Below are 27976 nucleotides of genomic sequence, written 5' to 3'. Positions count from 1 at the left end.
GTGTGATAGTGGACAGTCTACAGGAGGGGCTCGGGTTAAGAACTGTACCTAGGCCAGAGGGTGACATGAGGATGATGGGGGTTAATTCCTGTAAAGTGGGTAAAGCAGGGCCTGGCACACACGAAGCACTAAGTCGGTAGTTCTCAGCCCTGGCAGCACCCTAGCAACCTGTGGAGGGCTTTTAAAACTTACCAGTGCCAGGAGATTTTTAGGGCAATGAAACAAGTCCGTATGGTACTGTATTGGCAGGTAGAAGTCATTGTGCGTTTCCCCAAACCCACAGGATGTACAATGTCAAGAGTGAGCCTTGGTGTCAACCGTGGACTTGGGGTGATAAAGACGCATCAGTGGAAACTCATCAGCAACAACCGTCCCACTCTGGTGGGGGATATGGACAGAGGAAGAGTCTGCATTGGGTGCAGGAGTGGATACATAGAAATTGTGCTTTCTGCTCCATTTTGCTCTGAACCTAACACTGCCCTCAAAAACAGTCTAGTGAATTCCAGCGCCTGGAAGCCACCAAGAAAATCAGTGAACCAGCAACTCAGGGTGAAGGGCTTCACCACTGGTGTTTTTTAAGCCTCCTGGGTGATGGTAATGGGCAGTCAGAGTTCAGAAAGCATTAGCTCCGGTACCTAGTGAACGAGGGAGGGGATGACAGAGGAGGGATTTCAGCCTGGATGTGAATGGGGAATGGTTTCCTGGCTCTTGTTTGGCACAAAAGTACTGAGCTTTTGACAGCTTTTTGAGCCTCTGGGACCAAATGCAGACCAACCAGACATTCTCTGAACAAGGAATGAGCAAAATGATTTCAGAAAGGAAAGCCTCTCATGGCCTGACTGACAACAGGCTTAGTTAACAGATGACTGACTCCTCTTATCAAAAGAAAACTCAAAGGAGTTCCCCAGTGGTCTAGTGGTTAGGATTCAGTGCTTTCACTGCTTCAGCCTAGATTCAATCCCTGGTCTGGGAACTGGGATCCCACATCAAGTTGCTCAGCCAAAATAAAGGAAAAAAGGGTGGGTGGGGGGCAACTCAAGGGTTAGCTGGAAACAATCCCCCCTTGCCCCAATGGATGGGCCACTAAGCCCGAGTAGTGTCCCAGAATGTCTCTGGACTGGCCCCTGCGACTGGCCCCTCACTCCACCGTCTCCAGCCACAGGGACCTTAAACACTCCGACACCCCTGGGGCTTCTTCCTGCCCTTGCTCTCCACCATCCACACCCTGATGAGAACACTCTTTCTTGGATAATAATCACGCCCTCTCCCACTCCTACCCATCACACCTCTGCTCCCGGCCCCTCATCAGACAGCCCATTCCTCCCTGACACAACTTCCCTCCCTGCCCCTCACTTACTCTCTGTCACCAGACACTTTACTGGTGGTGTTAGTCTGTCCACTGTGTGACTCCCCCTTGAAACCCTATTCCATGAGATTGGGGATTCTGCTCCACTTTTACCACTGGTTCAAAGCCACCGCAGCAGGAGTGAAAGGAACTAAGTCAACCAGCTTCCTTAAAAAAAAGTGAAGAAGTTCTTTTTTTTTTTTTTTTTTTACTTTTTAGGGCTGCACATGCAACATATGGAAGTTCCCAGGCTAGAGGTCGAATCAGAGCTGCAGCTGCCAGCCTACGCCACAGCCACAGCAACACGGGATTGGAGCTGCCTCTGTGACCTTCACCACAGCTCATGGCAATGCCAGATCCCCAACCCACTGAGCAAGGCCAAGGATTGAATCCTCATGGACACTAGTGGGTTCATTACCACTGAGCCATCAGGAACCCCTAGTGAAAAAGTTTGATTGGACATTTGAACAGATGATGGAAACTACGAATGCATGCCCAGCTCCTGGTCTGTCAGTTGACTTCAAACCTTTAGAAAGAAGAAGCTGGAGCAGTGACAGTTAAGAATCCTAAACTCAGGATCATTACAGAAGCAGGGATTGACGTCACCTTGTTACTCCAGCAGAGAAAGACTAAACACTGTAGTCAGTTCATCAAATGATCCCCTTGTTTATGTGTTTGGTCAGAGCAGACCAACATTATAGAGGCCCTTGGATGGAAAAGGAACCCCTCTCTCTCCACCCGCCCTTGAAGGGGTTAGGACTCTGTATAAATAAAAACAGTGCTCCTGGAAAATGAAACAAACAGCCCCTGGGATGTAATAGGCCCTCCATGAATCCTTATTTTTAAAGGAACTGCACACAACGCCTTCTTTTTGAGTGACACCCCGGCATGTGTGTTTAGTAGATTTTGTTTTGCAGGACAGTGCTGGTTGAATGAGATGCACTGAGGGATAGAACAGGACCCAGGGGTGCTGGGGACACAATTCTTGGGTGATCCTAGCTTGGCTGCTAACCAGTTTAGGAACTTGGATGGGTCCCATGGTCATTCTGAGTCTCAAGTCATCTATAAAGTAGACCAATTATATCAGCATTTCTTGGGAACAGACACTGAGCATCAGTATTTTTCAAGAGTGCCCCAGGAATAACATATAGACAGGAGTGGAAGAATCCATAAAGCAGGACCCTTCGTGCACCCCAGTCGCCTGGGATCTTGTTAAAAATGCCGAACTCAGGGTGGGGACTGGGATTCTGGCAAAATTCTAACGAGTCCCAGGAGAGGTTAACAGCGGCTGCTGGTCTGAAATCAACCTTGAGTGACAAGGTCTTGGAGTTGCTTCCAGCTCTCTGACGCCACTGTATCTGTGAGGAGTGAACGTTCATTTATTAAATTCTCAGAAAAATCCCAGCTGTCACTTGACCTGCAGCTCCATTTGAGCCAAGTTCCCAGTCAATGCCCAGCAGCTGTCCCCACATGCAATTCTGTGGGTCTTTGAGTGGGTTTTACTATTAAAACAAAAAACAAAAAACTAGTTGATCAGTGCAAGCAGGGGGAATGTGCAAAATCGGATATGAGAATTCACTCAAAAAGCAGCCTGGGAGATTGTGGTCAGGTTACAAGTTAATTGCTGTTCTTGGACAGTATTCTGTCATGGGATGTTGGTGCCAGCTGTGTCCCTCTTTGTCATCTTCACCGGGTCATCTGATTGTGGGTAGGCAGGCATGGTGACTGGCAGCAGACAGGAAAGCGGGGACTGGCATGGTGCCTGGGGGAGCAGCTCCACATTGGGGTACGGCTGGGCAGGGCTGACAAGGAGGAAGAATCTCCACCCCATTGGAGCAGCAGCCCAGGAAATGGGGAACAACAAGACCAGAAGGCGGGCAGCCACATGGTGCCCAGAAACTCAGGCTCCCTGGAGCTGAATGGGCAACAGGAACTGCTGACATGGTTGCCTTGTTCCTCCAGCTCCTGCAGGAGACCTTTTAACATTATTTTCTATCTTCGCTTTGCCTCTAAAGTACCAGCAGATGAACCACCAAGAAGCTACAATAAAGGAGTTCCCATTGTGGCTCTGCGGTAACAAACCCAACTAGTTAGTAACTATGAGGATGCGGGTTTGATCCCTGGCCTCGCTCAGTGGGTTAAGGATCCTATGTGGCCGTGAGCTGTGGTGTAGGTCGCGGATGCAGCTCCATCTCCAATTGGACCCCTAGCCTGAGACTTTCCTATGACACAGATGCAGCCCTAAAAAGCAAAGAAAAAAAAAAAAGAGGGAGAGAGAGAGAAGCTACAGTAAGTCAAATCCTGTCCCCTGGGTTCAGATGGCTGTCTGTAGAATGGCTGTGGAGGAGAAAAAATTAAAACTGACAAGGACAGATGAACAGGAGAAAATCATGCAAAGTTTATTGAATTTGTACGTGTCCATAAGAGCCTTCACAAGAGAATAAAAACCACAAAAAAAATGACCAGAGCAGGAAGCTTTTTATACCTTTTAGACACAGAAACAATAAATTGGTGAAGAACTGACACCACAAAGGGTTTGGGCGGTGAGTAGTAAATGGTGAAGAAGTGACAGGAGGATAAGGGTTAGTTTAACGAAGTTTGTACAGAGTTCTTGGCTCCCAGTCTTACCTCTGGGGATAAGACTGCCTTCCTGCCTCCTGGTACCGGGAATGCACCTTTCACACGGGAGTTTTAGGGCTAGTTTCAGGGAAGAAAGGTGAGGGGGAGGTCAGAGCAACCTTCCTATTTCCCCCATTTTAAAAATATTTCGGAGTTCCCATCGTGGTGCAGTGGTTAACGAATCTGACTAGGAACCATGAGGTTGCGGGTTCAATCCCTGCCCTTGCTCAGTGGGTTAATGATCCAGTGTTGCCATGAGCTGTGGTGTAGGTTGCAGACACGGCTCGGATCCCTTGTTGCTGTGGCTCTGGTGTAGGCCGGTGGCTACAGCTCTGATTTGACCCCTAGCCTGGGAACTCCATATGCCGCGAGAGTGGCCCAATAAAATGGCAAAAAGACAAAAATAAATAAATAAATAAAAATAAAAATATTTCTTCAACTTAAGATATTTCACATGCCCGGGTACCATATTTTGAGGTAGCGTGTCCTGAACTCCATCAGCTGAAGACTCAGTAAAGAGGAGTTCCCATTGTGGATCAGCGGTTAGTAAACCCGACTAGCATCCATGAGGACGCAGGTTCTACCCCTGACCTCACTCAGTAGTTTAAGGATCCGGTGTTGCTGTGAGCTGTGGTGTAGGGATACAGATGTGGCTCAGATCCCATGTTGCTGTGGCTGTGGTGTAGTCCGGCGGCTTCAGCTCAGATTCAACCCCTAGCCTGGGAACCTCCATATGCCACAGGTGCAGCCCTAAAAAGGCCAAAAAAAAAAAAAAGACTCAGTAAAGAATATATGCTAGTGTGGGTGTGGAGCAAAGGGAACCCTCCTACACTGTTGGTGGGAATGTAAGTTGGTACAACCACTATGGAAAACAGTATGGAGGTACCTCAGAAAACTAAAAATAGAACTATCATATGATCCAGCAATGCCACTCCTGGGAATACATTTGGAAAAAACTATAATTCAGAAAGATATATGCACCCCTATGTTCAGAAAAGCATTACTCACAATAGCCAAGACAAAGACACAATCTAAATGTACATCAATAGATGAATGGATTAAGAAGATGTGGTACAATATATACAATGGAATACTACTCAGCCATTTAAAAAGAGTGAAATTAATGCCATTGGCAGCAACATGGATACAACTAAAGATTCTCATACTAAGTGAAGTAAGTCAGAAAGATAAATACCATATGATATCACTTACACGTGGAATCTAAGATATGACACAAACGAACCTATCTATGGAATAGAAACAGATTCAGGGACAAGAACTGACTTGTGGTTGCCAAAGGGGGAAGGGCTTAGGGGAGGGATGGAGTAGGAAGTTTGGAATAGATTTAAGCTACTATATATATAGACTGGATAAACAAGTTCCTACCGTAAAGCACAGGGAATTACATCCAATCTCCTGGGATAGACCATGATGGAAAAGAATATAAAAAAGAATATATACACACACACACACACACATACACACACAAATGACTGGGTCACTTTGCTGTACAGCAGAAACTGGCACATTACAAATCAATTTTAATTTAAAACAATTTTTTAGGAGTTCCTATTGTGGCTCAGGGATAACAAACCCGATTATTATCCATGAGGACTCAGGTTCAATCCCTGGCCTCGCTCAGTGGGTTAAGGATCCAGCGTTGCTGTAAGCTGCAGTGTAGGTCACAGATGCAGCTTGTATCCATTGTTGCTGTGGCTGTGGTGTAGGCCAGCAGTTGTAGTTCCATTTCGACCCCTAGCCTGGGAACCTCCATATGCCATGGGTGCGGCCCTAAAAAAAAAAGTGTATATATATATATAAAGAACATAACATGAGTTCTCTTGTGGTACAATGGGTTAAAGATCTGGCATTGTCACTGCAGCAACTCAGGTTGCTGCTGTGACTTGGGTTCAATCCCTGGCCCAGGAAATTCCACATACCACAGGTGCGGCCAAAAAGAAAAAAGAAAAAAATTTTTTAAATAAAAAAGAATATAACAAAAAATATAACTGTATGCATTGCATAATTCATCCCACAAATCTTTATTGAGTTCCTGTTGTGGGCACTGTACTTGGTGCTGGAGGTTCAGTAGGGGAAAGATCAGACAAGTTTCTCTTCTCATGGAACTTAGCTTCCAGTTGGGGAAAACTCATGACAAACAAAAGCACAAATAAAAATACAGCATGAGGAGTTCCTGTCATGGTGCAGTGGAAATGAATCTGACTAGGAACCACGAGGTTGCACGTTTGATCCCTGGCCTCACTCAGTGGGTTAAGGATCCAGCGTTGCTGTGAGCTGTAGTGTAGGTCACAAATGTGACTTGGACCCAGCGCTGCTGTGGCTCTGGCATAGGCTGGTGGCTACAGCTCTGATTGGACCCCTAGCCTGGGAACCTCCACATGCCGCAGGTGCGGCCCTAGAAAAGACAGAAAGACAAAAAACAAAACAAAACAAAAAAACAAATACAGCATGGCAGGAAACACCCCAAGTGTCCATCAACAGAGTACAAATTCTGCAAGTCCAAACCATGTAACTCAGAAATACTGCTCATCCATGAAAGGAATGAACCACTGACACATCAGATGACATGGATGATTCTAAAAATAATGATGTGGCGCAAATAGAAGCCAGATACAAAAGAGTACATGCTCCTTGATCTCATTTACATTAAAATCCTAGAAAAGATAAACTAGTCTTCAGTGACCCAAAGCAGACCAATTGTCATGTGAGGATGGCTGGGCAGAGAGGGCAGGAAAGCAGGCTTGCAAAGGGGAGTTGATGGATCTTTGGCGGGGATGGATGGGCATGTTCACTCTCCTGATGGTGGTGATGGTTCCATGGGCGTTTATGTGTCAAGGCCCATCAAATTGAATACTTTAAATGTGCAGAGTTAGGAGTTCCCATAGTGACGCAGTGGAAATGAATCTGACTAGGAACCGTGAGGTTGTGGGTTGGATCCCTGGCCTTGGGCAGTGGTTTAAGGATCCTGCATTGCTGTGAGCTGTGGTGTAGGTTGCTGACACGACTTGGATCTGGCGTTGCTGTGGCTGTGGCGTAGGTCAGCAGCTGTAGCTCTTATTGGACCCCTAGCCTGGGAACCTGCACATGCCATGGGTGCAGCCCTAAAAAGCAAAAAAAAAAAAAAAAAAAAAAAAAAATGCGCAGTACACCTATGCAAAGCTATTAAATGTGTGTGCACATGTGTGTGTATATGTATGTATACACATACCTCCGGTTGTGCGCTACACAAAAAAGGCAAGATGAGGAAGGTAGAACACGCTGGGGGTGGGCAGTGCTATTTTCACTGGCTGGTCAGAGGTCTTGGTAATCAGGTGATTTTGAGCAAAAACCTGAAAGCAGTAAGTGGATTAGCCATGGGCTATGTGAGGAAATATCTTCTACTATTCTAGTAGAAGGAAGAGCAAGGGAAAAGGCCCATATAATATAACTACCATATGCCCACTCATTCCTGGGCATATATCCAGACAAAACTGTAATTCAAAAAGAAACATGTACCCCTATGTTCACAGCAGCACTATTCACGATAGCCAAGACATAGAAACAACCTAAATGTCCATCAACATATGAATGGATAAAGAAGATACGGTGTATATATACATATATACATATATATATATATATATACACATACACACACACACACATATATATGTATATATATAATGAAATACTACTCAGACACAAAAAAGAATGAAATAATGGCATCTGCAGCAACATGGATACAACTAGAGATTCTCATAGTAAGTGAAGTTAAGTCAAAGAAAAAGACAAATACCATGTGATATCACTTACATGTGGAATCTAAGATATGACAGAAATGAACCTATCTATGAAACAGAAATAGATTCAGGGAAAAGGAGAACAGACTTATGCTGGCCAAAGAGGGAGGGGCTTGAGGGAGGGATGGAGAGGGAAGCTGGGAATAAATGTAAGCTATTATATATAGACTGGATAAACAACGAGGTCCTACTGTATAGCACAGGGAACTACATTCAATATCCTATGATAAACCATAACAGAAAAGAATATCTTTAAATATATATAACTGAATCGCTTTGCTATACAGCAGAAATTAACACACAATTGTAAAACAACCATATCTCAATTTTAAAAAAGAATAAAAGAATATTTACCAAAAAAAACAAACCAAACCAAAAAACCCTTCTGGAACTCACAAGCTCTGGCTCGATTCCAGTTGTCCTAACTACCTGTCAAATAACTTCTCGATGATATCCACCTTTAAAGAGGGCATCTGCCAGGTGATCACTAGGGCTAAGACTGGGATTTCTAATATCAGCCAGACTCACCATCTTTTCAATCCTCAGAAATGTCAGCATTTGATTCTGTATTACAAAGGAAGACTGAACCCCAGTTGGCCCAAGAAAATCCCTTGTGTTACTGGTCCTCTCTAAGTTCTCAGAAGGTGTTGATGGAATGGTCTTTCCAACACATTCAGTGTGTGTCCAGTTTCTAGTGACTGTGTTCCTTTCTCTGGCTGTCCCACCATCTTGGGAGGGGCTCTTGGACTGACCTGTCACCTGCCCCTAGATTAGCATGGATTTGCCCTACAGTGGCAGCAATGGCCCAAGTTCTATCCCCAGGAAAGGACGAGTGAGCACACAGGAAAAGCTGAGTGGCCCCTGTCATTCACTCCACTGAGACACTTAACTACCAAAGTTAAAACTGGAATGTGACGACGGGCAGCGGATTATTGGCACAGACCTATCACCCCAGGGACCAAATGGGCACTTCTTATTAGACCCTTGGGACTCATTCAAGAAATGCTGCAGGCGGTGGTCTGAGGAATGACCACGGTGATGCACACCTGCTGAATTCATTCAGGAAGAATGTTCAGGAGCCCGCCCCGGCTCTGTGCTGGGAATACAGAGGCCCTCATGGCGCTGGAAAGCTCTATCAGTCATCTTTAAGACTTGTGACACCTACTTAAGCTCACAGGAACACCAAGTTCACAAAATGCTTTCCAGCCTCAGATGAGGTGCCTTTTCTGTCTCAGCCAAGACATAGCAAGATTCAGTCACCTTTATTTCTACCCGATGATTCCTTGATCAAACATGTGAATCTAGAGTTCCCGTCGTGGCGCAGCGGAAATGAATCCAACTAGGAACCATGAGGTTGTGGGTTTGACCCCTGGCCTCAGTCAGTGGGTTAAGGATCCAGCATTGCTGTGAGCTGTGGTGTAGGTCACAGGTGTGGCTCGGATCCTGCGTTGCTGTGGCTCTGGTGTAGGCCAGCAGCTACAGCTCCAATTAGACCCCTAGCCTGGGAACCTCCATATGCTGCAGGCATGGCCCTAGAAAAAAGCAAAAAAAAACACCAAACAAACAAAAGCATGTGAATTATATTGTATCCACCAAAAGGAAAAGAGCAGAGAGGAAAAATGCTGCCAAACTAAGCTACTTTTCTTACCTCTAAACTGTCCTTTTGTCTTTTTAGGGCCACAGCCCCCCGCACATGGAAGCTCCCAGGCTAGGGGCTGAATCAGAGCCGCAGCTGCCAACCTATGCCACAGCCATAGCAATGCTAGATCTGAGCCATGTCTGTGACCTATAGCACAGCTCACGGCAACACTGGATCCTTAACCCACTTTGGGAGGCCAGGAATCGAACCCACGTCCTCACGGATACTAGTCAGTTTCATTACCGCTGAACCACACACAACGGGAACTCCTAAGTTGTCCTAGTTTTAATCAGTCCCAAAATTATAGTTCAGTGTGGGGAACACACTCAAACTGTACAAAGTAACTATTATTTGTTATTTATTATTCTAAATTCTTTGCATGTGTCCATTTAATCTCTACGCCAATGCCATGAAGCAGGTACTATCTTTATCCGCATTTTGCACGTAAGGAAACTGAGGCACAGAGAGGTTAAGCAACTTGCCCAAGATGATACCACTTATGAGAAGTAGATCTGGGACAAACCTGCTTCAAATCCTTACTTTCAATAGTGGATATAATCGCCTTGTCCTTCATAGGTGAAGTTTAGCAGGATGTGTGCCTTGAGGTGTTTCTTCCAGGAATGGAGTTTTTTTGTTTTGTTTTTTGGTTTTTTGGCATCACCCACAGTATGCAGAAGTTCCCAGGCCAAGGATCAAACCCGCATGACAGCAGCAACCTGAGCCACAGCAGTGACAACACCAGATCCTTAACCAGATGAGCTACCATGGGACTCCAGGAATGGAGATATTTTTAGCTGATTGCCCTATACTCGTTTGCCTAGCCCCATTCACAATGAACAACTCATGTTTTTTAGACATTTGGGAAAGAATCTGGGGCCTCCCTGGGTATAAAAAGAGGCTGAGGGTCCCTCCAGGGCCAAAATCTTTGGCTCAGACAACGACTGCTTATGAATAATCCCCTGCCTGCTATAAACCAGAGTAGCTTCAGAGATAAAACAGTGTCCCACGACTTCCTGGCCATGAGACATCACTAAAGTCACAGAGTCCACCTTCTACAAACCATCGAAATGAGGGTTTTGAGTATAAACATATGACAAAGACAGCTTCAACCCTGTGTCTGGGTTATAGCTCTCCTGTTAAATATCCATTTCCACCTTGTCTTTGAAAATTCTCCACCAAGTCTAACACTTTTCAAAACTGTTCATATAAAAGTATCCTGGCTCTAAACACACCTGGAATTATAAGCTAGGACAAAGTGATTCTTTGAGAGTAATTCAGAGAACACAATGCCTTCAGGGAGTGGTAACTACTAATAACAACTAGTGTTTGTTGCACTTACTTGCACACTTTGTTGACCATTTTCATGAATCACCTCAATACCTCGTCACAAACACTCATTTTAATTTAACTCAATTTAACTGACTTGCTCAAGGCCACATAGCTAACAAGCATCACGCTTCTTTTGAACTCTTAAGCGTTCATTAGATTACAAAATGTGGGTGTTCCCTTCGTGGCTTAGCAGTTAATGATCCCAACTAGCATCCATGAGGATGTGGGTTTGATCCCTGGCCTAAGGATACAGCATTGCCGTGAGTTGTGGTGTAGGGCTCATGTGAGGCTCAGATCCCATGTTGCTGTGGCTGTGGTGTAGGCCAGCAGCTGCAGCTCCAATTCGACCCCTAGCCTGGGAACTTCCATATACTGTGGGTGCAGGCCTTAAAAAAAAAAAAGTTACAAAATGTGGCCACTAATTCCTCTCATCCAGTTATGTACATCCTGTTGCAAAGTGACATTTCTACTCCACTCATCAAAAGGTGGCATCTTTCTTTATGCCTTTTGAATCCGATCTGGTCCTGTGACTTGTTTTGGTCCAGAGAATATGGTAGAATTATGTCATAAAGGAGCTAAAGAAGACTTTCAGCCTTCTCTTGGATTGCTGCCCTGAGACCAACATATAGGAAGCCAGTTCTAGCCAAATGGAGGAAGAGTCCACATGCAAGAGAACTGAGGGGGCCTGGCCAACAGCCAGCTACAACCACCAGACCTATTGGTGAAGCCATCTTGGAACTTCAGCCTCACCAGTCCTCAGACAGATGCAAGTCCACAAGTGAGCATGTGTGAACCAGGTAACACCAGCCAAGGAACCCCTGCCAGCCCACAGAGTCATGAGAAATAATCAACTGCTGCTGTTTTGTGGCACTCTGTTTTGTGGTGGTTTGTGACACTATTTCTCAACCTCAGCACCACTGGCTTTACAGAATAGATGATTCTTTGTTGGGAGTGGTCCCAGGCAACGTGGAGCATTTAGCAGCATCCGTGGCCTCTATCCACTGGATGCCAGGTGCACTCCTTCCCAGTCATGACAATCAAAAATGTCTCCACGTATGGCCAGATGTCCCCTGGGGGCAAAAACACAAGTGATCCAGGAAACTCTCATATTGGACTTCTTTTCCTTCAAAAAAAAATTTTTTTTTTTTTTGCTTTTTTTTTTTTTTTAGGGCTGCACCCGTGGCATATGGAGGTTCCCAGCCTAGGGGTCAAATTGAAGCTGCAGCTGCCAGCCTGCACCACAGCCACAGCAACACCAGATCCTTAACTCACTGTGCGAGGCCAAGGATCAAACCCACAACCTCATAGTTCCTAGTTGGATTTGTTTCCGTTGCACCATGACAGGAACTCTTTTCCTTCAAAATCTTGAGTAATCAATACCCAATTTGGGGCAAAGGTGGAAAAACTGCTCTTTGCCCCTGGACCTCCAGACGTCTCCTGAGGGGGCTGGATGAACTCAGCTGGTATCTTGGGAACCAGCACAACATTAGCAGATAAAGCTAACACCGAGGTAGGTGAACGGCAGGCAGCATGTTTTTGTTTGTTTGTTTGTTCTTTGAATGTTCAGACACACTATGTATTAGTTTCCTAAAGCTGACACAACAAACTGTCACAAAGAGAGTAGCATAAAATAAAGATTTATTCCCTCATGGCTCTGGAGGCCAGAAGTCCAAAATCAAGGTGTCAGCAGGGCTGTGCTCCCTCTGAAGGGAGATCCTCAGAAAGACTCTCCCCTTGATCTTCCCACCTTCAGGCATCCTTGGCATTTCTTGCCTCACAGCTGCATCACTCTAATCTCAACCTGTCTTCACATGGCCATCTCCCTCTGTCTGTGTCTCTGTTTTCTCCCTTTATAAGGAGACTAGTCAGGGCCTATATTAATCAAAATATGAACTCATCTTTTGTTTTTTTGTTTTCTCTTTTTAGGGCCACACCCAAGGCATATGCAAGTTCCCCAGGCCAGGAGTTGAATCAGACCTCAGCCTGCCAGGCTATACCACAGTAACAGCAACGTTGGATCCGATCCACGTCTATGAACTACACTGTAGCTCACGACCATGCCGGATCCTTAACCCACTGAGCGAGGCCAGGAATCAAACCTGCAGCCTCACAGAGACATCAGGTCTTTAACCCACTGAGCCCCAAAAGGAATACCTGGTCTCATCTCAATTACATAAATATATCTGCAAAGACCCTTATCATGCAATAAGATCACAATCTGTGGTCCCAGGTGAACATGAACTTTGGGAGGGACCCTATTCAACCCATACACACAAGAGCAGATTGGCCTGTGGTAACTGCGCAGTTGTCCTGGCCCTTGTCCACACAGGGCCCTCTGCATGGTCTGCCTCCAGCCCAGCCAGTGCCAGGGCTGAGCTGACAAGAGACAAGAAGGGCTGCTTCTCCATCCCTCTAACCCAGATACTCCTGAGCTGGTCACCTCCCCCCACCCATGAATCACTTGTAACCTGGGCTCCCTCTGAGCATTACTGGATATGACTGTGACCATAAAGAGGCCTCCTTGTTCCTATCTAGGTATGGGTTCCTGGACAGAATTTTTTTTTTTTTTTTTTGTCTTTTTTGAGCTGCACCCACAGCATATGGAAGTTCCCAGGTTAGTGGTCGAATCAGAGCTGCAGCTTCCAACCTATACCACAGCCACACCAGATCCAAGCTACATCAACCAGATATGAGCTGTATCTGCGACCTATACCACAGCTCATGGTTACACCAGATCCTTAACCCACTGAGCAAGGCCAGGGATCGAACTCACATCTTCATGGATATTAGTCGGATTCTTAACCTGCTGAGCCACAACAGGAGCTCCCCTGAACAGATTTGTATCAGTTGCTTTGCTGCCCATCTTTAAATAGTGTTCATAAGAGACCACAGTTCCCCGTTTGTATTCATGCCCTTACAACTTGCTCTGTGAGGCAGAAGACATCTATTTGCATTTTCCTCCCCTCCTCCCAACCCCTACGTCTTTTGGGGAAAAAAAAAAATTGTCTTCATGCTACAGTGCAAACTATACTATTATTATTGATGTTTCTCTCTGGGAATGATTTCTTGGCTTTCTACATCTTTTGTCTGCCAAGCACACTTGACCCGTGCTCATGTAAAGATCACTAATGACACTGAGCCACCTCTCCAAGTAGCCTCACTTGCCCAAGAGACACTTTTACAAGAACAGAGTGGCCTTAGGAGGAGAATGAAGGAGGAACAGGGGAGGGGAGTTGAGGGCAGAGGGAGGATTGGAATGTGGATAAAGAAGGCAGCAGGCTCTGGGGGAGTTCCCATCGTGGCGCAGTGGTTAATGAATCTGACTAGGAACCATAAGGTTGCGTGTTCGATCCCTGGCCGTGCTCAGTGGGTTAAGGATCCAGCGTTGCCATGAGCTGTGGTGTAGGTCACAGACGCAACTTGGATCCCGTGTTGCTGTGGCTGTGGAGTAGGCCGGTGGAGACCCCTAGCCTAGGAATCTCCATATACCGCAGGAAGCGGCCTTAGAAAAGGCAAAAAGACAAAAAAAAAAAAAAAGCAAAAGCAAAAAACAAAGAAGGCAGCAGGCTCTGGGCCCCAAAGCAGAACTGCAGATCAGATTTATTAAACCAGAAAAAGCCCTTGGGAAACACAGAAACAGAAGCTCTCAAATATCTAAGAACTCAGATTTAATGACTGAAAGACGAAGCACAGGTAGGTTAAGTAGAGTTCTTTGGGGAGCTAGGGCTAATCTGGTGGTTTATGTTGCCTTGATGACGGCGAGAAAAATCAAGACAGATACTGTAACAACCAACTAACTTTCAATCTTTGAAAGGTGGTTGCACAAAATACCACCCATTTCCTGACCAGCACTTAATATGGGGGTAGAAGTCAAACTACTTTGCAGATGAATGTTTTAGGATGTAACGCATTTTGCATCTTGGACCGCACATTGCAATCACCTGGGCTTGGGATTGACCTTTGTCAAGGGTGAAGGCCAAGCATTAGTGGTTTTGAAAGCTCCCCAGGTGATGCTAGTGGGCAGCTACAGCTCAGAACTAACAGTATACAAAGCCAGAACTTTTAAAGATTATTAATACCCAACATATTTACTGCTAAGCAGAAAGAAATGCAGCCACATCTAGTATTATATTGCCCTGCCACTCTTCATTGCCTGAGGACTGAATAATTTTCCCAGGAGGTGGGCTACTTTTCAAAACAGCAGGCCCAAAACTTGGAAAGAGTGTATTCTGCCACTTTACAGCTTTAATTTTTATGGTAAACACCTGCCTGCTGGACTTCAGAGCAGAAAATGAGGACCCCCTGCCCTTTCACAGCACTAGCTCCCTTCCTAAGTTTCTCTTCCCTGTGAGTGTCTCTCCCATATTGCTTTTTTTTTAATTTAATATAGTTGATTTACAATGGTCTGTCAATTTGTGCTGTATAGCAAAGCGACCCAGTTATATATGTATATATGCACATGTGTGTATGTATATATGTATATACACATACATTCTTTTTCTCATATCATCTTCCATCATGTTCCATCACAAGTGATTGGATATGTTCCCTGTTTCTCCCATTTTAACCTTCCCACCTGCCCCTGGGCTTCACCATGGCCACCCCTTAACTTCCTTAATAACCTACAAATGTTTTGTCTATATTCCTGGTCCTGTATAAACAGCAAATAACAATGGCAGATCTCGCCCCTTAAATGGTATTCCATCAGTAAAAGAATACACAAGAAGCTTCTCTTCTGGCTAAAAAAGTGAGTATCATGATAGTTTAGCTTAGTGTGAGACCCAAACTCATCAATCAAGAAACATGTATTAAGTGCTCAGAGGGACAAAGACAGGAGTAGAAAACATAAAGAAATACAGCACGTGGATCCTCAAGGATCTTACCATCTAGACCAGCAGTTGGCAAACCATGGTCCATGGGTCAAATCTGGCCCCCAATTGCTTCTATAAATAAAGTTTTATTGGAACACAGCCATGGTTTTTGCTTTTGGGGGGGGCAGGGTCTATGGCTGCTTTTGCACTATGACAGCAGATTTGAGTAGTTGTGACAGAGACCATCTGGCCTTCAAAGCCAAAATTATTTACTATTTGGCCTTTATAGAAAAATTTTTCCAATGCTGATCTAAGCACACCAACAACCACAACATCATATATATATAACATATATATATATAATATATATATAATCAACATCATATATCTATGACATTTGATAGACAGATAGGTGGATAGATGATGTATTAGTGTGAAATAGAGAGGATTCCTGCCTCTAGGAGGCCCACAGCCTACTTGAACAATCACCAATCCTGATCAGTAAATAAGCACCCAAAGGGAGGTCTGTGTGAGGAGAAGAGAATTGCCTGTGGGCCGTACAGGTAGATTCTAAGCTCAGTGGGGTAAAGAAGAGTGGGGAAGGCCTTGGCAAAATTGGAATGAAGAGGCAGGAAGTCCAATCCATGGCTTAGGGGCAGCCATGGCAGCTGGGCTGCCTCCCCGTATATTGAAAGCATGATAGGAAGAATGGTGTGACTTATTCACCACTTGTCTTCCTTGGTGGACTTGAGGTTTTATGAGGGTGTAGATAATATTTGCACTGTTCACCTTTACCCTGGCATTAAGCAACATGCCTGCTGTGTAGTAGCTGCTTGATGAGTATCATTTTAAAATTAATTAATGAAAAAAAACAAAACCAAAAGGAGTTCCCGTCGTGGCACAGTGGTTAATGAATCCGACTAGGAACCACGAGATTGTGGGTTCAGTCCCTGCCCTTGCTCAGTGGGTTGACGATCCAGCGTTGCCTTGAGCTGTGGTGTAGGTTGCAGATGCGGCTCGGATCCTGCGTGGCTGTGGCTGTGGTGTAGGCCGGCGGCTACAGCTCCAATTCAACCCCCAGCCTGGGAACCTCTGTATGCCACAGGAGCAGCCCAAGAAATAGCAAAAAGACAAAAAAAATAAAACAAAAAACAAAACAAAAACAAAAACAAAAAAAATTAAAATTAAATTAATTAATGAGTGAAAAAAATGGATGTCTTGAATATCAGGTTAGTTAGGCTGTAGGCCAGTTGAGTGAAGCATTTCGACCACAATAAAATGACCTCTGACCTTACTTTAAAACAAAAGCATAGATGAGAAGGAAGCTTTTATTGAGCAACTACTATATAGCAAGACTTTTACAATCATTAAGTCATTTAATTCACTCAGCCACTCTTTTTATGGGTGAAGAAATTTTTACTTTTTTATTTCTTTTTTTTTTTTGGTCTTTTTGTCTCTTTTTAGCTGCTGGCCTATGCCAGAGCCACAGCAACGCCAGAGCCAAGTTGCGTCTGCGACCTACACCACAGCTCACGGCAATGCCAGATCCTTAACCCACTGAGCAAGGCCAGGGATCGAACCCGCACCCTCCTGGTTCCTAGTCAGTTTCATTTCCGCTGCACTATGATGGGAACTCCTGGGTGAAAAAATTGAGTTTTGGAGAGGTTAACTAGCTAGCCAAGGTCACACAGCCAGAAAATGGCAGAGCTAAAATGCAAACCCAAGTCTTAACTTTGTTATTCTCAAGTCCAAGGCTATTGACACACAACCATGCCCACCAGTCATTCTCATACCATGCTCTGCAGACTTCAGTACCCTCAGAGCCACCATAGGGACATAAAGACCAATTTAGTAGCACTGGAGAGCACAGACTTCCCGCCCAGTTTCAATCAGAGTAGTTCTCATTTTCTCTACTTCACAGACGGAACTTCCTGATTTCATCTGAATAGATAGTTCTTGGGGGAACGAAAAAGAATGAGAAGAGACTCTACTGGTCCATGCTACTTCCTCTAATAAAGCCAGAAGGTATGGTTTCCACCCTCAACTCCATCACCAACTTGCTATAGGATCAGGGTGGGTCACTTACCCTTCCTTCCACTCTTACAAAAGAAACACTGGATGGCTGCTGAAATCCTATCATACCTCTTAACTTTCTAGGGAGAACAAGATGAAATAAAAAACCCATTTAATGAATGAAAATGGCTGGGCCACCCTGGGTACAATTCCAGATAAAGGTATAATTCCATCAATGGTGGCAAATTACAGGTGTGTGATGAGTGACCAGGCAGAGCTCAGCAGAGTCGCTGCAGAATGCCCTGGCTGATGACTGCCAACAGCATCTGACATTAAGACTCAAAAAGCAAACATGAGACAATCTTTTGGCCTTACCTCATAGGACCCAGCACATGGTAGAACACAGGGATCTTGGGACACAGTCCACTTACCAAGAGAGATGTAATACATGAATATATTGATTCTCGAAGAATTCATAACTGGAGACAATGCCACAGTTATCTATGGTTCGACCATTCTTATACCAAGTAACCTCTGGCTTGGGCTGACCTGATGAAAAAGAAATAAGAATATCCTTGTTATGTAAAGTATTTTTAGAAAAGAAAATCATAAAACGATGAATAAGAATGGGTGATTAATAATAGGGACAAACATGATGGATGTCAGTCGGCAAAATAGAAAAGCTCTCTCTCACTGACAAAGATGCATCCTTCAGGAGTTCCCCTGTGGTGCAGCAGGTTAAGGATCCAGTGTTGTTACTGCTGTAGCAAAGGTTCAGTCCCTGGCTAGGGAACTTACTTCTACATGCCACAGGAACAGGCAAAAAAAAAAAAAAAAAAAAAAAAAAGCCTTATTCAGGAAGCACCACTGGGCATATTATGCACCAAAGATGATATTGTGCTGGGGTGGGGGGTGGGGCATATAAAATGAAAAATGCTGTTCCTAAACTCAAGGAGCTTAAACTCAAGGAGCTATTAGGAAAAATTATCTAGGAGTTCCCTGGTGGCACAGTAGTTTAAGAATCCAGTGTTGTCACTGCTGTGGTGCAGGTTCATTCCTTGGCCCTGGAACTTCTGCATGTCACAAGTATGGCCAACAAATCAAAAACGAAAAAAAGAAAAAAAAGAAAAATTATCTAAAACTTGGATATAGGGCAAAAACGTGGATGGTATCTTCAATGTTACATGGGGGAGCAAAGGTCCGTCCAAGACAAAGTGGAATGTACTTTGTTTCACTGATGATTACTAGTGATTAAAATTCTCAGATTTAATGAAGTTACATGTAAACTTCAAGTAACTTTTTACTCAATAGAAATGCAAATAACCTCTCTCTAGCAGACAAGATAATCCCATAAATTACAATTTATTACCCTATAGGACATTAACTAGTGTTTTACCTAACTCAGATCTCTTATCCTAACATGCCTTTATTAAGTTGCCTATAAATATCCAACTCCCCCTAATACCAAAGCCAGACAAAGATACCACCAAAAAAGAAAATTATAGGCCAATATCTTTGATGAATATAGACACAAAAATTCTCAACAAAATTTTAGCCAACCGAATCCAACAACATATCAAAAAGATCATACACCATGACCAGGTAGGATTCAGCTCAGGTTCACAAGGATGGTTCAACATACGCAAATCGATCAACATCATACACCACATTAACAAAAGAAAAATCAAAAACCACATGATTATCTCAATAGATGCAGAAAAAGCATTTGACAAAGTCCAACTTCCATTCATGATAAAAACTCTTACCAAAGTGGGTATAGAGGGAACATAATTTAACATAACAAAAGCCATTTATGACAAACCCTCAGCAAATATAATACTCAATGGAGAAAAGCTGAAAGCCTTCCCACTAAAATCTGGAATAAGACAAGGATGCCCACTCTCACCACTGTTATTCTACAGAGTATTGGAAGTCCTAGCCACAGCAATCAGATAAACAAAAGAAATAAAAGGTATCCAAATTAAAAGAGAAGAGGTAAAACTGTCACTATATGCAGATGACATGATAGTATATATAGAAAACCCTAAGGACTCAATTCAAAAACTACTTGAACTGATCAACAAATTCAGCAAAGTAGCAGGATATAAGATTAACATCCAGAAATCAGTTCCATTTCAGCATACTAACAATGAAATATTAGAAAAGGAATACAAAAATACAATACCTTTCAAAATTCCACCCAAAGAAATCAAATACCTGGGAATACACCTGACCAAGGAGATGAAAGACTTATATGCTGAGAACTATAAAACATTAATCAAGGAAATTAAAGAGGATGTAAAGAAATGGAAAAATATTCCATGCTCCTGGGTTGGAAAAATTAATATTGCAAAAATGGCCATACTACCCAAAGCAATCTACAGATTCAATGCAATCCCTATCAAATTACTCATGACATTTTTCACAGAACTAGAACAAACAATTCAAAAATTTATATGGAACCACAAAAGACCCAGAATTGCCAAAGCAATCCTGCGGAACAAAAACCAAGCAGGAGGCATAACTCTCCCAAACTTTAGGCAATATTGCAAAGCCACAGTCATCAAGACAGTGTAGTACTGATAACAAAACAGACAGATAGACCAATGGAACAGAATAGAGGAGCCAGAAATAAACCCAGACACCTCTGGTCAATTAATCTCTGACAAAGGAGGCAAGAATATAAAATGGGAAAAAGACAGTCTTTTCAGCAAGTATTGCTGAGAAACCTGGACAGGAGCATGCAAATCAATGAAATTAGAACACACCCTCACACCATGCACAAAAACAAACTCAAAATGGCTGAAAGACCTAAATATAAGACACCATCAAACTCCTAGAAGAGAACATAGGCAAAACATTCTCTGATATCAACCTTACAAATGTTTTCTCAGGTCAGTCTCCCAAAGCAACAGAAATAAAAGCAAAAATAAAACAATGGGATCTGTTCAAACTGACAAGCTTTTGCATAGTAAAGGAAACCAAAAAGAAAACAAAAAGACAACTTAAAGAATGGGAGAAAATAGTGTCAAATGATGCAACTGACAAGGGCTTAATCTTTAAAATATACAAACAGCTTTTACAACGCAACAGCAAAAAAGCCAACAACCCCGTGGAAAAATGGGCAAAAGACATGAGAGACATTTCTCCAAAGAAGATATACAGATGGCCAATAAGCACATGAAAAAATGCTCAACATCACTGATTATTAGAGAAATGCAAATCAAAACTACCATGAGATACCACCTCACGCCAGTCAGAATGGCCATCATTAATAAGTCCACAAATAACAAATGCTAGAGGGGGTGTGGAGAAAAGGGAACCCTGCTGCACTGTTGGTGGGAATGTAAGCTGGTATAACCACTATGGAAAACAGTATATGGAGGTACCTTAAGAGAATGGTACATAGAACTACCATATGACCCAGCAATCCCACTCTTGAGCATATATCTGGACAAACACCCGCATGTTCATTGCAGCTCTATTCACAATAGCAAAGACATGGAAACAATCCAAATGTCCATTGACAGAGGATTGGATTAGGAAGATGTGGTGTATATATATATATATATATATGTATGTATGTGTATATATATATGTGTGTGTGTATGTATGTATGTGTACACAATGGAATACTACTCAGCCATAAAAAAGAACAAAATAATGCCATTTATAGGAACATGAATGGAACTAGAGATCTCATACTGAGTGAAATAAGTCAGAAAGAGAAAGACAAATACCATATGATATCATTCATATTTTATCTGGTATCTAATACACAGCACAAATGAGACTTTCCACAGAAAAGAAAATCATGGACTTGGAGAACAGACTTGTGGTTGCCAAGGGGGAGGTGGGGAGGGGAGGGAGTGGGCTGGACTGGGAATTTGGGGTTAATAGATGCAAACTATTGTACTTGAAGTGGATAAGCAATGAGATCCTGCTGTATTGCACTGGCAACTATATCTAGTCATTTATGATGAAACATGATAATGTGAGAAAAAAAGAATGTATATATATATGTGTGACTGGGTCACCTTGCTGTATAGTAGAAAATTGATAGAACACGGTAAACCAGCTATAATGGAAAAAAAATCATTTAAAAATTAAAAAAAAACATATATATACGACTCCTCAAATGTTCTGGCCTTAATACTTTCTAGTCCCCCTCCCCCTGCCTTTTTTTTTTTTTGCTGCACCCATGGCATTTGGAAGTTCCCGGGGCCAGGGATCGAACCTATGCCACAGCAGTGACAATTCCAGGTCCTTAATCTCTAGGCCACCAATGAACTCCTCTGGCTCCTTCTTTATTCAAAGAATTGAATGAAATCTTAGAAATGTTCATTCCATATGTGCATGGGGGTCACTTTACGTTTTTGAAAGTCACACTTTAAGAGAGCTCAGCGTCTGAGTATATATTACAGTACAAAAGAGGGAGGAACAGAGTTCTCACTGGCTCGGTAGGTTAAAATCCATGAGGATTCTAGTCAATCCCTGGCCTCATTCATTGGGTTAAGGATCTGGTGTTGCCGTGAGCTATGGTGTAGGTCGCAGACACGGCTTGGATCCTGCATTGCTGTGGCTGTGGTGTAGGCCGGCAGCTATAGCTGATTCGACCCCTAGTCTAGGAACTTCCATATGCCGAAAGCACGGCCCTAAAAAGGAAAAAAAAAAAAAAGAGGGAGGAACAAAATAGATTAGCCAAAAGCCGTATCTTCCTGAGGATGATGAGAGAGTCTGGACTGCGGGTTTCCCAGGCTGATTCTCTGCTTATGTGACTGATGTCATCACAGAAACTGACCTACACTTTCTCCCTCGGAAGGGCAATCACTAACCAGATGTAGTGCTGATGGGCTAATCTAGTAAAACCACCAGGAATTTCACTCACCCCTTGGGATTTCCCCCTACTTGTAACAGACAGGGCAGGCAGTTTTCCAGAGTGTGCCAACAAGCTTCCTCCCTGGCTTCCGTGTCCTTGAAAATGTATAAAATGCCACCTATACAGGAGGGAAGCCAAATATACTTTTCTAAATCCATTCCAGATAGATTGTGTGTGTGTGTGTGTGTGTGTGTGTGTGGTGTGTGTCTTATCACATGATTTTTAGTGAACAAGCCCCCTCAGACCACTCAGAGGAAAGAATCCATGTTTTTTAAGGTCATAGAAGAGAAAAAGCTAAAAATGTTGGGGAGGTAACAAGAAAAGGCAGTGATACCTGTACCTCTGAAGGGACCTGAGGCTGCTCACAGCCCCTCTCCCTCTCTCTATATATATATATCTCATCTAATTCGTTTTCTTTTTGGCCGTGCACACGGCATGTGGAAGTTCCTGGCCAGGAATTGAACGCACGTCGGAGCAGCGACTCAAGCTACAGCAGCGACAACGCCAGCCTTTACTTGCTGAGCCACCAGGGAATTCCTGTCTCATCTAATCTGGAGTCTCCCCTCTGGGCTACCTTTCTCCTTCCCCAGGTAAGCAGCCGCACAGCCGGTGCCTGGCACCAGGAGCAGACAGACAGACCTGAGTGCGGGGACTCATCTTCTCCAGCAGCTGCTTGGCTGTCACTTTCAGACAAATGACAAAGCCACCAAAATTTAGCCTCCCCAAAAACCATCAAGGAGGCTGCTGATCACATTTCATTTCCGCCTATTCTTATCAGACTCGTATTCCCCTGTTGGTGGGTTTTATCAGATTCCTTCTCAGGATAAATTTAACTGTTCCTTTCCTGTGTGCTCTTGACTTTTTTTGAAGCCATTATGCTATGTCTGCGTGAGCTGGGTCCAGGAAACTCATTCTGATCTCTTGGGCTCCAATCTTTCATTTCAGACTGATTAGGGCTGATGGAGTCCCCTGGTTTCTTACTGGCTGACTGTTTTTTTCCCCTTCTCGTGGTACAAAGCTGAATAATCAGCCTCACATGAGACTTGCACAGGGAAGTGGTATCTTGTACCTTGTGGGTGGTTCTCTTTTCTCCCTCTACTTGCTGGAAACCTCACCCAAAAATCCTACCCTTGTTTTTAAGCCTACCTGCAGGTCGCATATTGAGAACCACCTCCAGAATGTTTCACACGGATCTGGCTAACATGTATGGGGACCGGTAGCCAAGTTTAGAGTCCATCCAAACACCATGGCTTCCTAGGGAGACATGGGGCTACACTGAAGTCTCAGTAATGGACTTGAGCCTGTCCCTCTAATCTGGATGGCTACGGACAAAGAGAGGGGAGCTGCCCTTTAGGCTTGGAGAGGCTGGGTGCACAGCCCTACACCCCAGCATCCAGACAGAGAGCAAGATTTTATTGTGACTTCTGCTAAGGAAACACAACCATTTCAGAGGCTGGTTCTTCTCTCCGGACCTAGAGAAAAAGATCAGGGGGGAAAGAGTTTTCGGTCTGCCCTCAGGAAAGACCACCAGGGCTAGACATAATCCAAGAAAGAAAACAACCCACAAGGTACCAGGTACCACTTTCCTATTCAGTTATTTTGTTTCTACTTTCTTTTAATAATACATCCTTTTTCCCACAGTGGGTACCAATTCTGGATCAGCTCTGGGGTATTTATTCTCCAGTCAGGGGGAATTCAAGCCCCCTGCTCTTCCTCCACTGGGCATGTGTGTCTTGGTTTTAACCTTTTCACTGCTAACCAGCATAGCTGAAGAAAGCAAGCAATGGGGAGATGAATTTAGCCAAAAGGTGATAAAGAAGAGTCAGTAAATTGCTGGAAGTGAAGGTACTCCTGCCATTCCTGTGTGCCACAGGACGTTAAGAGAGGATTTGCTGAAAAAAGAGACAGTATGGGAGTTGCCTAGCCAACTATCACACTCTGATGTGAAGATCACTATAATGTGTCCAGAGAGGTACTTGAAGAAATCTTCTAGAAAAAAAATCATAGAGGATTTAGTTGCTCAATCACTTACTCAGAACTAAGTTCCCAAGTAATTTTCCCAGAGAATGTTTTAACAATGCCTTTGTGAGCCAAAAAACCTGGTCTGCAGGGAAATTTCAGAGGGTGATGAGGCAATGATGGTTACCAGATATCATGCAGCGAAGCACAGCATCTGACTTCTCGGGAATTTTCTGGGAAAGCAATGTAGACAAGAAACAAAGTGTGCACCTCTGGGGCCCTCCTGAGTCCGTCATCCTTTCATGCCACGTGAACCTGAAAAATAAAAATCACTGACATCACCATTTGTTGAGACATCTCTGACTTTTTCCCAGGAATTCAAGAAGCCCCACCACCCCCATGAATGACCCTTAGGGAGAGAAGGAGCATGGTCCCTTGGCCTGCGGAAGGCTGGGTGCTGACACTCAGCCTGGCAGCCAGGTTGGGAATCCTCGGTCAGGTTTTCTCACTGCCACTGCTGATACTGGGGCCGGAGACTTTGTTATGGAGGCTGTTCTATGCTTTGTAGGATGTTTAGCAGCATTCCTGGCTTCGACCCACTAGATGCCAGTCGTACCTCGCCCCCAAGTGGTGAGAATCAAAAATGTCTGCAGACATTGCCAGTGTCCCCAGGAAGGGCAGCCCTGGGGTGGGGTGGGGTGGGGCTGGGGTTAACCATGAGTCCTAGCGCATGGCCCAGCAGCCCGAGCTCAGCCTGAGAGGGAAAAGTGCATGAGCCTAGCCAGGGCCATCTCCTTGCTCTTTCCGTCTCTCTTCAAAGTCTTTTTCTTTGGACTCTGAAAATGTGTGCATATTCGCCTTCCCAGACAGGAGTTGATTAAATGCAAAGGCATCCCCAGGTAAGAGGAATTTCTCCAGGGGAAACTGGGAAATGACTGCAACTTCCCAGCACCAGGCAGGTGCCCAGGGGAGGGCAGCGAGTGGGCTGGCCTTTTTCAGCAAGCACATCCTTATCAGTCCAAGCCTGCCTTAGACCCCTGGTTAATCACCAGATATGTTATTTCACTTAATCTCCTTTAAATGACCTTGAGGCTTATTAATACCACCTATGTCTTACAAATGAAGAATCTGAGACTCTCAAAGGCTCAGCAATGTGTTCAAGATAAACCAGCTCCAGAGGCCACTCCCCGAGAGTCCCCCTCATGGCCACACAGGCTGACAAGGCGGCCCTGGACCAGCACAGCGCACGTCCCATGGCAGCTCGAAGAACACCAGTCTCTCCGAACCCAGAGGACCCTCCATTTCCACTCTGTCCTCTGGGTTTGTAGCTAGCATCCCATGGCTAAATCCAGCCTTGGTGGAGCCCCAAGCTTGGAAATAACATCTCGTTCTATCCAAACAGTAGAAATTTAGAGACAGACTCTTAGAATCATCTTCCACACAAATATATTTTGAGGACTTATTTCTGATGTGGTAAATTCCCCAAAGATGAGAACTGTACCTCCAACTTTCCTAAGTTGTACACAACTTTTTGTGTATTGATTTGGACATGGCATATAGTCAAGGTCATCCAAGAAAAGCAGTGGACTAGGAGTCAGAAGCTTTAGTCCTTTCCATTTGTCATTTTTGAGTGGTAACATAGCATCAGTGCCTAAGAATTCTAGAGCCAGATACCCTGGGCTCAAATTCTGACTCTGCCCCTTACAGGCTCCACAAGCACGTCACAAGCTCTCTGTGCCTCAGTTTCCTTGTCTGTGAAATGGAGGCATAATAATGGTATATAGGTCCTTGATTACTGTGAGGATTCCTGTAAAGCACTTAATTCTCCAGAGGTTAGAATAATATATGTAAATAGCCTAGGGAGAACCTGTTACGTAATTGGTTTTCAAGATGGTAATCAGTAGACTTTAAGGAAAGACTTCGCTTGTTTCATCAATTTCCTTTTCTGCTGTGGGTTACCACAATGACTTTTTTTTCAAGAGATATACCAATTCATATCTAAAAATTTCTCCTGGTATTATATTCACCTGTAATAGACATTCCTGTTCCCAGGGGCCGCTGTTGTAGAAGGGGAAAAAAGAACAAATCAAGCCCTCAAGAGTTGGGGTGACAGGAGATCCCATTGTGGCTCAGTGGTAATGAACCTGACTAGTATCCACAAGGATGTGGGTTGGATCCCTGGCCTCATTCAGTGGCTTAAGGATCTGGCATTGCTATGAATTGTGGTATAGGTCGTAGAGGCAGCTTGGATCCTACACTGCTGTGGCTGTGGTGTAGGCCGGCAGCTGCAGCTCTGATTTGACCCCCAGCCCTGGAACTTTCATATGCTGCAGGTGCAGCCCTTAAAAAGAAAAAAAAAAAGTTGGGGTGACATTGAAGACCTTAAGTGCCATCTATGACTCCTTCCCAGGGGACAGCATCCTGTCAGCAAAGTGCCACAGGTTACAACAGTGACAAACACACTACTTGACTCACATTGTTGGTTCGGTCATCACATATCCCAGCCACGGGGCACTGACTACAAAGAAAAAGACAGTTAAGTCAGGCTGTGGTTCATGTTTCCTTGCTTCTCCGAAGGTAAGAACCCTTGAAGACAGATTTATCATTCTCCGCAGGACATGGATAACCAGTGAATCACTGAAATAAGCAGAGGGGGCCACAGTGGGGTCACCGACAACTAGGGAGCAGTAACATAATGGGGATGAACACAAGACCTGCATGTTTTTTTGGTTTTCAGCTGTGTGATCCAGAGCAAGTTGCTTTCATTTTAAAAATGCCGTTTACCTTCAATTACACGGAGTCTAAATGCAGATGTTCGTATTCTTTAAAATGAACAAACAAGTGGGATGGACTGGGAGTTTGAGGTTAGTAGATGCAAACTATTACATTTAGAATGGAAAAGCAATGCGGTCCTGCTGTAGAGCACAGGGAACTATATCCAATCAGTTGTGATAGAACATGATAGAATATGAGAAAAAGAACGTGTGTGTGTGTGTGTGAGAGAGAGAGAGAATGCGTCACTTTGTTGTATAGCAGAAATTGATGGAACATCGTAAATCAACTATAATAAAAAATTTTAATGACAGTAAAAAAAAAATTGTAAAAAAGTTTTAAAAAATACACCAAAAAGTGACATCTCCCACAAGCATAGCTGCATCTCAGTACCAAGAGGAAGAGTTTGCTGTTCTTTCAGGAATTTTTCTATCCATTGACATTTAACATATAATTGTGTTGTATGTACATCATTAAATTGTACATACTTGTCATGCAGTTGGCTCATCTTATTTATCAAGTTTGGCGGTCTTCCAACATCAACCCAACCCATAATGGGCTGCATCATTTTTAAAAAATGCTTGATGATAATCAGTACCACATAATATGGCAATACCATGCTTAATCTGTCTGTTCTTGTATTGATGACGTAGAGTTTGGCCAGGGTTTTTCAGACTTACAAGTGTGTCTCAAAAACATCCTGGGAGTTCTCATTGTGGCTCAAGGGTTAGAGAACCCAACTAGCATCCATAAGGATGCAGATTCAATCCCTGGCCTCGCTCAGTGGATTGGGGATCTGGCATTGCCATG

The 27976-nt window shown here is 44.0% G+C and overlaps 1 protein-coding gene and 1 long non-coding RNA gene across 6 annotated transcripts in view; one reads left to right on the top strand and one right to left on the bottom strand.

Annotated features, from left to right (window-relative positions):
• Nucleotides 1–18372, top strand: part of LOC106509068 — a 31706-nt gene extending 13334 nt beyond the window's left edge. The window contains exon 3 of one of the 2 annotated variants that reach the window (XR_002338855.1): nucleotides 17465–18372. This is a non-coding gene — a long non-coding RNA (uncharacterized LOC106509068). Of the gene's footprint in view, nucleotides 1–283; nucleotides 3808–17464 lie in introns of those variants that run through there. The other variant, XR_002338856.1, reaches the window with a different exon arrangement.
• The window catches only part of ALPK2 (alpha kinase 2), a 132834-nt gene that overhangs the window by 97556 nt on the left and 7302 nt on the right, over nucleotides 1–27976 (bottom strand). For 3 of the 4 annotated variants that reach the window (XR_002338854.1, XM_001925970.7, XM_021073807.1), the window contains exons 2-4: nucleotides 26870–26912; nucleotides 24582–24709; nucleotides 17988–18105 (exon numbers count right to left, since the gene is read on the bottom strand). Coding sequence is in view for 3 of the 4 variants with exons in the window: in XM_001925970.7 (XP_001926005.5) it covers nucleotides 17988–18105; nucleotides 24582–24709; nucleotides 26870–26912 (289 nt within the window). In the remaining variant the exon portion in view is untranslated. The remainder of the gene's footprint in view (nucleotides 1–17987; nucleotides 18106–24581; nucleotides 24710–26869; nucleotides 26913–27976) is intronic. The other variant, XM_013993295.2, reaches the window with a different exon arrangement.

This window comes from Sus scrofa, chromosome 1 (genome assembly GCF_000003025.6).
Source record: "Sus scrofa isolate TJ Tabasco breed Duroc chromosome 1, Sscrofa11.1, whole genome shotgun sequence".
NCBI classification, from domain to species: Eukaryota; Metazoa; Chordata; class Mammalia; order Artiodactyla; family Suidae; genus Sus; species Sus scrofa.
Note: the sequence above shows the minus strand (reverse complement) of the source record. Positions and strands in the feature narration are given on the sequence as shown.